We start from the raw sequence: 12957 nt of genomic DNA on the forward strand, positions 1-12957 counted from the left end.
AATAAAGGATAAGAAAGAAAATGCCTTAAAGAAGAAGAGAAGCAATGGAGATGTCAATGGAAAACTGGAGGCAAATTTTGTTCTGTAAGGATCGGTGAAACGCTTCCTGCATCTCAGAACACAAAGCCCTGAACTTCAAGTGGGGTTAAGAAAGAGCTGCTGTGTTCAGCCTGAAAGGAACCTTCCTTTCACGAAGGATGAAGGAGGCTGGAGGTGGCCACAAGTTTCCCCAAACACTCCAAAAACGCGACGAGGCACAGGGGCGACATTCCAGCCGGACTCACCACGGCTATCCACCCAAGGGCAGGAATGCTTTCGCTGACAGCTGAGAGATGATTAAACATCGTACTCCCCCGGTTCCTCTCTCTGAAAGTCTGGATCTCCTGAATCTTTTCCGATATTGGTTTCAGAAGTGCAGCCACGTCGTTCTGTAAGCAAACATGGAGCACGGTTACTGGGGACCGACAGAAACGCAGTGCCTCCGTTCACACTGACCTAAGCAGGAGGACTCAGCACTTGTCAGGGGCTTTCAGAAGAGAGCGGGTTTTTTTCCCTTTATGGCCATACTGTATTTTCACTGTCTGAAGTATGAAAATTGCATGGATTTCTTATATTGTTAATGCTGCTTCCATAGGCATGGGGAAAAAAATCCAGCAGTACAGTATGGCCCCTGTTTTTTTTTTTTCCTTTTCAAATAATTTTTATATGAGGTTACATTGGTGAAGCTATATTTGATTGAGAGTGGATTTTATTTTTTTAATTTATTTATTTTTAAAAATTTTATTTTATTTAACTTTACAATATTGTATTGGTTTTGCCATATATCAAAATGAATCTGCCACAGGTATACAAGTGTTCCCCATCCTGAACCCTCCTCCCTCCTCCCTCCCCAGGCCCCTGTTTTGAAGACTTCTGAATGCAACCCAGTGAAATTGAGTGCAGATCAAGTTATATTTTCTAATGGAACACATAAATATATCATCTGATGGAATGATCAGAATAATACACACCTAAAATCGGCATAGGTAGAGGTTAGTAAACGGATATCTTCCTATTCCTGTGACACGAGGGAGGGAGAGTCCTTGAAATGAAATGACATGAGGGAGAATCCTTGGTTTTTACCATAATTATGATAACCCATGCAAAAAAAGTGGAACTCTTTCACTGAGGTTCTTTGTAAGAAGGTGATGGCTTAGAATATTTATGTTGGGTTGGCCTCAAAGCCTGTAAGATGTTATGGAAAAAACCCAAAGGAACTTTTTGGCCAACCCAGTAAGTGATCTCCAAGGTTTCTGCCAGTTTAAAAGTCTCTGATTGACAAGATTCACTGACCAGGTCTTTCCTATCACGGATATATAAACGCAAGCAAAACACTTTCTAATTGAGATCTGCAGGTGAACAGAGGAATGTTTTCCTTTGGGAGAAACAGAAACACAGGGAAAGAAAGCAAAGTGTTCTTAAAGTTCTCAGTGGACTTTTATTTTTTCTGTTTTATTGAGAAATAATTTACCTACATCATTGTATAAGTTTAAGGTGTAAATACACGCAAATCAAACCAGTGTAGTGGTTTGATTTACATATACTGTGAAGTTATTACCACAATAGGTTTAGTTAATCAATATCTACCATCTGATATAGATACAATAAAAAGAAAAGGAAAAAAACGTTTATCCCTGTGATGAGAACTCTGAGGATCTGTTCTCTTAACAACTTTCCTACAGATCACACAGTAGTGTTAACTACAGTCATCATGCTATAATTCATCCTAGTATTTATTTGTAACTGGAGGTTTATACCTTATTACTATCTTCCTCTGACCCCCCACCCCCACCCATAGCCCCTACTTCTGGTAACCACAAATCTACTCTTTTTTTTTTTTTCTGTGAGTCTGGTGGGTTTTTGTTTGTTTGTTTAGATTCCACATGTAAGACAGATCACACAGGATTTCTTTCTCAGACTTATTTCACTTAACATGATGCCTTCAAAGTCAGTAGACTTTTAAAATTCTTCCATATTGAAGAAGGTGGAAAAGAAAGGTTGCTTCAAAAGCAAGCCAGGTCTTGTGGAAAATTCATGAATACCTTCCTACCTTCTTACTTTCCCTTCCTGGCCATTATGAAGGAAAGGTCTTAAGAGATCTGAGGAAGACCCTGAACCAGGGTTGTTATGAGCTGTATTGTGTCCTTCCCAAATTCAAAATGTTGAAGTCCTAATCCCTGGAACCTCAGAATGTGACTGTATTAGGAGGTAGGATCTTTAAAGAGGTACTTAAGTTAAAACTGAGGTCATTAGTGTGGACCCTAAACCAATCTGACAGGTGTCCTTATAAGAAGAGGAGACGAGGATGCAGAGACTCAAAAGGGAAGATCATGTGATGACACAGAGAGAAGACGGCCATCCATAAGTCAAGGAGAGGCTTCAGAAGAAGCCAGCCCTGCCGACACCTTAATCTTGGACTACGAATCTCCAGAATTGTGACAACACACCTCTATTTGTTTAAGCCATCCAGTCTGCAGTACTTTGTTCTGGCAACACTGGCAAACTAAGGCAAAGATGTAATCACAGTATAGGTTTCCCAGGCGGCTCAGTGGTAAAGAATCCCCTGCCAAGGCAGGAGACTCGGGTTCAATCCCTGGGCCAGGAAGATCTCCTGGAGGAGGAAATTGCAACCCACTCTAGTATTCCTGCTCGGAGAATCCTATGGACAGAGGAGTCTGAAGGTCTACAGTCCACGGGGTACGACTGAGCGATGGAGCACACACACAGTGACAATACAGGAAAAGCAAACAAACACCCCAAACCCTCAATAAACAGACAAATAAAACCTCTCGAAACAGTCCCTGCCCCAAACACAGCTGTTCCACGTTTCTTGGCTAATGACAGCCAAAGTCAGGTTGAAATGCTCTTCCTAGAATTTCACTCTTTAGAAGGCAAACATTTCCCTCTTTGAGAGACTTTTTTTTTTTTTTTAGTCCAAATTCAACACCCAATCAAAGGTGTGTTATACAGGTTTCCCCAGAAGGCAGTTGATTTTTAATTATGGGAACACCAGTAGAAAGCATCCTAATTTTCTCCCATGATTTGCTCAGCCATGATGCTCTTGATGCAATGACATTTTTGAGAAAGGCCAGAATATTTGAATTGTTAGTGATAGCTGGCCTATTGCCCCAAGAGGAAAAAGAACCAGAAACTGTGTATTTACAATGTTAGCTAGATTTATTAAGGCCATCCTTGTTTATCTCTAACTTCCCAAGAACAAACTCTAAAGTCTGAGGAGACAGTATTCTGGAAGATATTTTATATTGGTTATCTGATGAAAGCACCATAAAGATTGAGAAAGTTTTCTTTTGCCTTAGTTTGGCAAATTGCGTGAAGAACTGTCCTCAATAAAAAAAAAAAAAAGCAATGCTGAGACAACTAAGCACAACAGCTACTTGCAAAACCCTAATAAACAGTACAGCTTTTATTCTGTGCCAATAGATTTCTCATGCGCTTTAAAGGAGGCTTACATTTTCCAGATCATCCTGAACTTTCACAGCTGGAATCGAAAACACAGAGAGAACATTCAAGTTACAGTGTGATTTCCATCAAGCCTGATCCTGTGGGATATCAGGGGGAAAGCGAATGGTGGGAGGGGGGAGGGGAGCTGTTAGAAGAACTCCCACCTGTTTATGCATCAAGCACATGAGCTTCCCAGGTGGTCCAGTGGTAAAGAATCCACCTGCCAATGCAGGAGACTCAAGAGATGTGGGTTCAAGCCCTGGGTTGGAAGGATCCCCTGGAGTAAGAAATGGCAACCCACTCTGGAATTCTTCCCTGGAAAATTCCATGGACAGTAGTTGGGCTACAGTCCATAGGGTCACAAAAGAGTTGGACATGACTGAGCACACACACACGCATACTCAATACTTAGAGTTTGAATTGCACTGAGGTCAGTCACCTCTATATCAAGGCTTTCCACTGATAGATTATTTTAGAGGCATCTGTTTTGTTTTTGTTTTTTTTTCCCCAATGGAATGCATTGGTGCTGGCTTTTCAGACAGAGCTAGAAGCTAGTGCGCTTTGGAATGACTTTATTTTTATCTACTTATTTAGACAAGTAGCCACGGACCTTAGCCATGGCACCTGGGATCTTTGTCACATCACGCAGGATCTTTCATGGTGGTGCACGGATTCTCTAGTTGGTGGTATGCAGGCTCAGTTGCTCTGCGGAATGTGGGATCTTGGTTCCCACACCAGGAATTGAACCTTTGGACCACCAGGGAAGTGCCTGGAATGACTTTAAATTGGCCAGTTTTACATGTCTCACCCAGATTACTTTCTAAAAAACTTATCACTCAAGTTTTTTTTTTTTAATTCCAAGAGACACTTCCCTGAAGGAAAATTATTTTTCAAGACTTATGTGAAAATTAGCCAAAAAAATCTCCCTTTCCCTTCTCCAGGTTTCTGTGGTTTGAACAGAAGGTCAAAATGGCCAAACCGGAGAAGATGCATGTGCAAACTGCAAGTTTCAGCGAGTGTTTTTCCAAGGGCTGTCTTAGCTTGATGGGACTGTACTTGGGAGAGTATTTAAGGACTCCATGTCTTTATGACCCTAGTTTCTAAATGCTTTAAAGTTGAAGAATTGAGACCCATTATCAGATTCATCTCAGTTTAGCTCCAGAAATAATTGTTTTGCAGAAAGTAAAACTAAAGAGCTTTATCAGCGAGCTTTGTAGAAACTTTACCCAAAAAGGAAAACCAAATTCCCACTCACGCTGTTTTGTAAGGGAGGGAACAAACTCTGGGAGTTTGACCTTAAAGATGTGCCATTGAGTAAAACAAAATAAGCTTGTTATTTCTGGAATCCATGGTTCTTGTGTAGTTCTATGTCAGGTAGAAAATGGATCAATCTGCTGTTATTTCTTTTAAAATAATTTCTTTTCTTGATTATCCTCTTTATGTGAAAATTGGAGAATAAAGATGGATAAACATAAGTAAACAATGTTGTTGTTGTTCAGCTACCCAGTCATGTCCGACTCTTTGTAACCCCATGGACTGCAGCACACCAGGCCTCCCTATCCCTCACCATCTTCCAAAGTTTGCCCAAGTTCATGTCCATTGCATCGCTGACGCCCTCTTCTCCTTCCACCCTAAGTAAACAATAAACACCCCTAAATCCACCACAAGGAGAAAAACACTGCTAAATGTTTATTTTTTTTCTTGTCGATATAATTACTAGAGATATCTTCAAAAATAGCAATGCCTTCTTTGTAAATAAGCTATTGAGACCATAAGGAATAGTCTTGAGTTGAATTTAAGAGGTTTAATTAAAACAAGCAGGCACAAAAAACAGATAAAAATCCACCCATATATTGGCAAGCTCTGTGAAACTATCATTTTTAGAAAGGATATTTTAAATATAAATGCTACGGAGATATTACTGTTACAACTCAGGCAAATTTAACAGCATTAAAGTAAAAATTGGACTTTTTAAATATTTGAATCCCACCAATGTTAAAAAATCCTAAGAAAGCTCATATTAAGCAGTACATCTTAGCCAACCATACTACCAAATATCAATCACGATTACTTTGTCTTAGGTGTTTTTGTATCAACAAATTTTACCAGTTGATTCCACTTGAGTACACATGAGTATATCACACAGAAAACATAGAAAGATACTCATCAAAGTGTTAACACAGGATTTTCATTCAATTTGATTGCCTAATCCATACATACTAAATTTTCTAATTAAGTATGTGCACTTCTTTTGTAATGAATGGAAAAGTTTTAAAGCATATTAACCAGTTTTGTACCTTTAATGGTGCAAAAAAATTTATATATAGGTCTATTAAATTTATAGATATAAAAACATTAAGACTTTCACCATTAGGGAAGTAGCTTCAGGAAAATATGTTCAGAAATTATTAGAATAAATTAATTATTCAGATGAAGAAGAATAGTTAACATTTTCTCAGGCAAAGGTTATCCAAATCAGCAAGTGTTTACATCTAAAATATATCATTTGGGCACATCCTAATAAATGGAGCAATTGTTTTCACCATTTTAAGTCAAAAGCAATTTTTTTTTTAAAATCAGAAGTGTTAATTTGCATTAACTTGCTTTGTAGATATTTCTCTAGACTAATTTCCCTTCATTGTTCCTCTAATTTAGAAATTTCCACTGTCCAGGAATATTTTGGAGGTTTCAGAATATCCTCATGATCATACTTTCAGAAACATCTGCACATTTAAGACAACTTGAAAATTAAAGACATCTGCAAAACTGTCACAGAAGTCAATCTAAATAAATTAAACCAACTGAGCTCCATGGATGTACATGATACTATGGTAGCTGCCATTATATTGCATTATAACAAATTCCTTGGAAAATATTTTTATATGTCCTTAAGAATTTATATTCCCTATGTGTCTTATTTTATGACTGTTAAACTCTTAAACTGACTGGTTCAAAGCTGGGAAAGGAGTATGACAAGCTTGTATATTGTCACTCTGCTTATTTAACTTACATGCAGAGTATATCATGTGAAATGCCAGACTGGATCAATCACACACTGGAATCCAGATTGCCAGCAAATATATCAACAACTTCAGATATGCAGATGATACCGCAGAAAGTGAAGAGGAACTAAAGATCCTCCTGGTGAGGGTGAAAGAGGAAAAGCAAAAAAGCTGGCTTAAAATTAAACATTAAAAAAATTAAGATCATGGCATCCGGTCCCATCACTTCATGGCAACTAGAAAGGGAAAAAGTGGAAGCAATGAGGGATTTTATTTTCTTGGGCTCCAAAATCACTGCAGATGGTGATTACAGCCATGAAATTACAAGACGCTTATTCCTTGAGAGGAAAGCTATGACAAACCTACACAGTGTATTAAAAAGTAGAGACATCACTTTGCTAACAAAGGTGCGTATAGTCAAAGCTATGGTTTTCCCAGTAGTCATGTACAGACGTGAGAATTGGACCAAAAAGGAGGCTGAGCACCGAACAATTGATGCTTTCGAATTGTGGAGCTGGAAAAGACTCTTCAGAGTCCCTTGGATTGCAAGGAGATCAAACCAGTCAATCCTAAAGGAAATCAACCCTGAATATTCACTGGAAGGACTGATGCTGAAGCTGAAGCTCCAATACTTTGGCCACCTGATGGGAAGAGCCAACTCATTGGAAAAGACCGTGATGCTGGGAAAGAGTGAGGGCAAAAGGAGAAGGGAGCAGCAGAGGATGAAGTGGTTATATAACATCACCAACTCGATGGACATGAATTTGAGCAAACTTCAGGAGACAGTGAAGGACAGGACAGCCTGGCAGGCTGCAGTCCATGGGGTCAGAGAGTTGGACATAACTTAGCAACTGAACAACCACAACAACAAAACACTTAAAAATATACTCAAGAATTCCAAAGGCTTTTTTGCTTTTATTCCTTAAAAATCCTTCTTAAAGAATCAAATTCTGCCATTTGCAACAATAAATGGACCTGGAGGGTATTATGCTTAGAGAAATAATTCAGACAAAGAAAGACAAATACTATATGTTTTCACATACATATGGAATCTAAAAAATTTAAAAATAAATGAATATAACAAAACAAAAACTGACTCATAGACACAGAGAACAAACTGGTTACTTGGGGAAGAGAGGTGGGAGAAAGAGCAAAATGGGGAAGGGAATTAAGAAATACAAACTATTAGGTTTAAAATAAACAGGATACATGCATGTAATGTATAGCACTGGGAATATAGCCAGTATTTTATAATAACTTGAAATGGATTTTAATCTATAAAAATATTGAATCACTATGTTGAATACTGAATATAACATTGTAAGTCAATTATAATTCAAATAAAATTTTTTTGGCTGCACTCTGTGGCATGTGGGATCTTAGTTCCCTGACCAGGGACTGAACCCACATCCCCTGCATCGGAAGGGGGAGTCTTAACCCCTGGAAGCTGGAGAAGTCCCCCACTATACTTCAATTAAAAACAAGTCTTCTTAAAGAGTAAAACGAATGAACTATGTTTGAAAATGAATTGCATTGCCCTGATACCTATGAGAGAGGCTTCCAGTATGCATAAACTCCTACTTAAATTTTTTATACAAATCTATCAACAACCCCTTATACTCATCAGCACATCCTCCCCCAGTAATAATATCTGAGAAATAAACTATTTCAGACATACAGGAAAACATAGAAAATAATGACAGGCACCTCTGTATATGAAAAATAATTTAATATTTCATTGGGGCCAAGGATCATCTCTGATATCCCTTTACTGACATTTCCAAAAAACAGCTGGAAATGCAGAGGTCTGGAGCACAGGACAGATATCTCTTCAGAAAGAACCTCAGGGGTAGCACTGAAGCTTGATGCCAAATTGTTGTACTTTTCTTATAAAGGTAGAATAGTTGCAAATCAGGCATTTTTAGTGTAATTTTTTTCTGCCAAAGCATTTAGCAAACCACAGGCTAAAGAGCCTTTTCTAAAGTAATTTTTTTACTTTTCAGACAACTTACACTGTTGCTTATCAATATACTTTAACTTCTCAGAATCATTCAAAGCCTTTTTTAGGGTTTTGGAGCCACTAACCCAACGAACAATGTATGTTTGTCAGTTCGAACTTCCTGTTTTTTTATTTTTCTTTGCCACTGTTCACAAGTGTGAACCTGATTTCTCATCATTTTTAATTTTTGTCCTAGACTATCGTAGGAAGCCCTCACTCTGAAACTTACATTTTATTATCAGAACAAGAACACAGTTTTGCTGACATGATACATAGGCTGCTATTTTCTCCAAGCTTTCAATGTGTCACCTGTCTCAGAAGGGTAGGTATGTGATACAAAAAGTCAAGTTCGATGGAAATCTAAAAGTTTATACAGTGATTCACAATAATTTGTGTCCTTATAATATCTCATCAATTCTTCTGCACTCAGCTTTCTTTATAGTCCAACTCTCACATCCATACATGACTACTGGAAAAACCATAGCCTTGACTAGACGGACCTTTGTTGACAGAGTAATGTCTCTGCTTTTTAATATGCTGTCTAGGTTGGTCATAACTTTCCTTCCAAGGAGTAAGCATCTTTTAATTTCATGGCTGCAATCACCATCTGCAGTGATTTTGGAGCCCAGAAAAATAAAGTCAGCCACTGTTTCCCCTGCTTCCCCATCGATTTGCCATGAAGTGATGGGACCGGATGCCCTGATCTTTGTTTTCTGAATGTTGAGCTTTAAGCCAACTTTTTCACTCTCCTCTTTCACTTTCATCCAGAGGCTCTTTTGTTCCCCTTCATTTTCTGCCATAAGGGTGGTGTCATCTGCATATCTGAAAGTGAAGTCGCTCAGTCGTGTCCGACTCTTTGCGACCCCATGGACTGTAGCCTACCAGGCTCCTCTGTCCATGGGATTTTCCAGGCAATAGTACTGGAGTGGATTGCCATTTCCTTCTCCAGGGGATCTTCCCGAACTAGGGATCGAACCTGGGTCTCCCACATTGTAGACAGACGCTTTACCGTCTGAGCCAGGTTATTGACATTTCTCCCAGCAATCTTGATTCCAGCTTGTGCTTCCTCCAGCCCAGCGTTTCTCATGATGTACTCTGCAGAGAAGTTAAATAAGCAGGGTGACAATATACAGCCTTGGCGTACTCCTTTTCCTATTTGGAACCAGTTTGTTGTTCCATGTCCAGTTCTAACTGTTGCTTCCTGACCTGCATACAGGTTTCTCAAAAGGTAGGTCAGGTGGTCTGGTATTCCCACCTCTTAAAGAAGTTTCCACAGTTTATTGTGATCTACCCAGTCAAAGGCTTTGGCATAGTCAACAAAGCAGAAATAGATGTTTTTCTGGAACTCTCTTGCTTTTTCCATGATCCAGCGGATGTTGGCTATTTGATCTCTGGTTCCTCTGCCTTTTCTACAACCAACTTGAACATCTGGAAGTTCACGGTTCACATATTGCTGAAGCCTGGCTTGGAGAATTTTGAGCATTACTTTACTAGCGTGTAAGATGAGTGCAATTGTGTGGTAGTTTGAGCATTCTTTGGCAATGCCTTTCTTTGGGATTGGAATAAAAACTGACCTTTTCCAGTCCTGTGGCCGCTGCTGAGTTTTCCAAATTTGCTGGCATAGTGAGTGCAGCACTTTCACAGCATCATCTTTTAGGATTTGAAATAGCTCAACTGGAATTCCATCACCTCCACTAGCTTTGTTCATAGTGATGCTTTTTAAGGCCCACTTGACTTCACATTCTAGGATGTCTGGCTCTAGGTGAGTGATCACACCGTAAAGAAAGCTGAGTGCAGAACTGATGCCTTTTAACTGTGGTGTTGGAGAAGACTCTGGAGAGTCCCTTAGACTGCAAGGAGATCCAACCAGTCCATCCTAAAGGAAACCAGTCCTGGGTGTTCATTGGAAGGACTGATGTTGAAGCTGAAACTCCAATATTTTGGCCACCTGATGAGAAGAGCTGACTCATTTGAAAAGACCCTGATGTTGGGAAAGACTGAGGGCAGGAGGAGAAGGGGACGACAGAGGATGAGATGGTTGGATGGCATCACCGACTCAATGGACATGAGTTGGGGTAAACTCCAGGACTTGGTGATGGACAGGGAGGCTTGGCATACTGTGGTTCATGGGGTCGCAAAGAGTCGGACACGACTGCAAGACTGAACTGACTATCTCATCTCCTGAATCTTGCTGCAACAACAGTCAGAAGATGATAAAAACGAACAAACTTAACCTTAGCTGTTCTTCATATTGAGATTTATAATTTTCATTATATAGGTTCTGATAGGAAGAGTCTTTCCCTGATAATACAGAAAGATGATAGTCCAGTCACAGAAAACATGTCTTTTCCATTCATGGATTGTTGTGCTGCTAACAACTGTGTGTGAGGCACATATGAAGCTCTAGTGCCTCTCTTCTGTATAACTGGACTTGACAAAATGCGTTCCGAGAAAATGCTGGAGTCATGGCAGGTACATGGGATTAGCTAGATTATTTGAGATCCAGGAAGGAAGCAGTGGTCAATAAAGGGCAATGATGAATAAAGACATACAAAATCATGGCAGAGAGAAACCAGAAGCGAAAATTAAGTTGAAAATCAAAAGCTTAACCTGGTTACCCACAATAAGCATAAGAGAGTAGACTGGATGGTTGAGAAGAATCTCATCTTGTACTTTGTCATTGTTTCAACTTACTTTATGGACCTAGCCGAAAAGACACCAACATTTTCCCTCTCTGGGTAGGTACTGTCTGGCTTCTGACAATGATGAATTTTATAATCACCTATAATTTTACTTTACGGGATTCTGAACATTAAAGCTGAAAAGCAATCTCACTGTGCTTTACCTGAACACACAGGACTTCACTAACAATTTCTAAAATTGGAGAGAATTGCCAAAAGCATTCAAATTTACCAGCTTTATAAGTCTTAAAAATAATATATCAGAAACTAGTTCTCTGAGATGGAAAAAAATCCAAATTGCTATACATTTTAAAAATTAAAGCATATTTGATGTACAATGTTGTGTTAGTTCATGGTATACAGCAAGGTGATTCAGTTATACATATATATTAGTTTTCATACTTTTTCATTGTAGGTTATTGTAAGATATTGAATATAGTTCCCTGTACTGTACTTACTATACAGTAAGACCTTGTTGTTTATCTATTTTGTATATAGTAGTTTGTGTCTGCTAATCCCAAACTCTTAATTTATCTCCCCTCTTTCCCAAAGTACTATAAATTTTTTTCTACCAATGTTTGTGGAGTATGGACTCTATGCCACTCATCATATTGATTGGTTTTCCCTAGTTCTGTCTGCTTTCTAATGATAAATCTCAGTTTAAACCACCAATGTCATCATCTGAAGGATCCCTGCACAGTCAGCTGCATTTCCTGGGTCATTGTTGTTCCCCTGGATAAACAGGCCCATGGTAAAGGGAGAGTTAGATCTTTCCTTTGAGATTCATTTGTGCAGGACATGGCTGAGATGACGTAAATCTTTAGTTTCCAGTTCAGTCTCAGGAGGTGCAAAAAATTGCAATAGTTGCTCTATGTCTTAAGACATCTCGCAAGGTGGATTTACCAATAATTGTACCAAGCTACTAATACAGACACAGGACTTGCCAGGGGGGCACCAGTGGTAAAGAACCACCTGCCAATACAGGAGACATAAAAGATGAGGGTTCAATCCCCGGGTCAGGAGTATACCCTGGAGAAGGAACAGCAACCCACTCCAATATTCTTGCCTGGAGAATCCCACAAACAGAGGAGCCTGGTGGGCTACAGTCCATAGGGTCACACAGAGTCAGACCTGACTGAAGTGACTTAGCACGCACTGATACAGCCCTCTAATCATCCTTAATCAGAAATCAGCTTCCTCTCTCCTTTTAAAAAAAGGCTGTTGAAACTCTTCAAGTTGTACACTTAATTTATTTTTCGGGCATGTGGTATGTGGGATCTTAGTTCCCCAACCAGGGATTGAACCTGAGCCTCTTGCGTTGGAAGCACAGAGTCTTAACCACGGGTCCACTAAGGAAGTCCCTCGGCTTTCTCTGTTAAGGTTAGTAGAATCTTTGTCCGATTCTACTGATTGCTGTTCTCAAGAGCCATGCTTCCCACAGTGCATCCAACAGAGCCCCAGTTCCAGTTTGGTGAACAGCTCAACACAAACAGGGCGTCCTGGTCGATGGGGTTTGAGAGGACTCTGCACACAGCATCTCCCTTTTGGCGAGTCCGGACCCACCTCAGAACACTAATGGAGTCACTAAAGAAGCCCATTTATCTCGTTTACCTTGATGCTTCTCAAGTTTCTTAGCTCACAGAACGTTTTGTTCCACCCACCCGTCTCCCTCCGTTTTGCAGGGAACTGGTTTCCTGTAGAACAGCCTCCAGGAAAGGTTGGCGGCGGAAGCCTGTGAAGCGGCTTCAGAGTCACTGGGCTCCGCCGGGCTGCT

The 12957-nt window shown here is 39.7% G+C and overlaps 1 protein-coding gene across 1 annotated transcript in view; it reads right to left on the bottom strand.

Annotated features, from left to right (window-relative positions):
• The window catches only part of CAP2 (cyclase associated actin cytoskeleton regulatory protein 2), a 140158-nt gene that overhangs the window by 48086 nt on the left and 79115 nt on the right, over nt 1-12957 (bottom strand). Inside the window, exon 5 of the mRNA XM_027524018.1 lies at nt 285-428. Within this exon, the coding sequence (XP_027379819.1) occupies nt 285-428 (144 nt within the window). The remainder of the gene's footprint in view (nt 1-284; nt 429-12957) is intronic.

This window comes from Bos indicus x Bos taurus, chromosome 23 (genome assembly GCF_003369695.1).
Source record: "Bos indicus x Bos taurus breed Angus x Brahman F1 hybrid chromosome 23, Bos_hybrid_MaternalHap_v2.0, whole genome shotgun sequence".
Classification (NCBI taxonomy): Eukaryota; Metazoa; Chordata; class Mammalia; order Artiodactyla; family Bovidae; genus Bos; species Bos indicus x Bos taurus.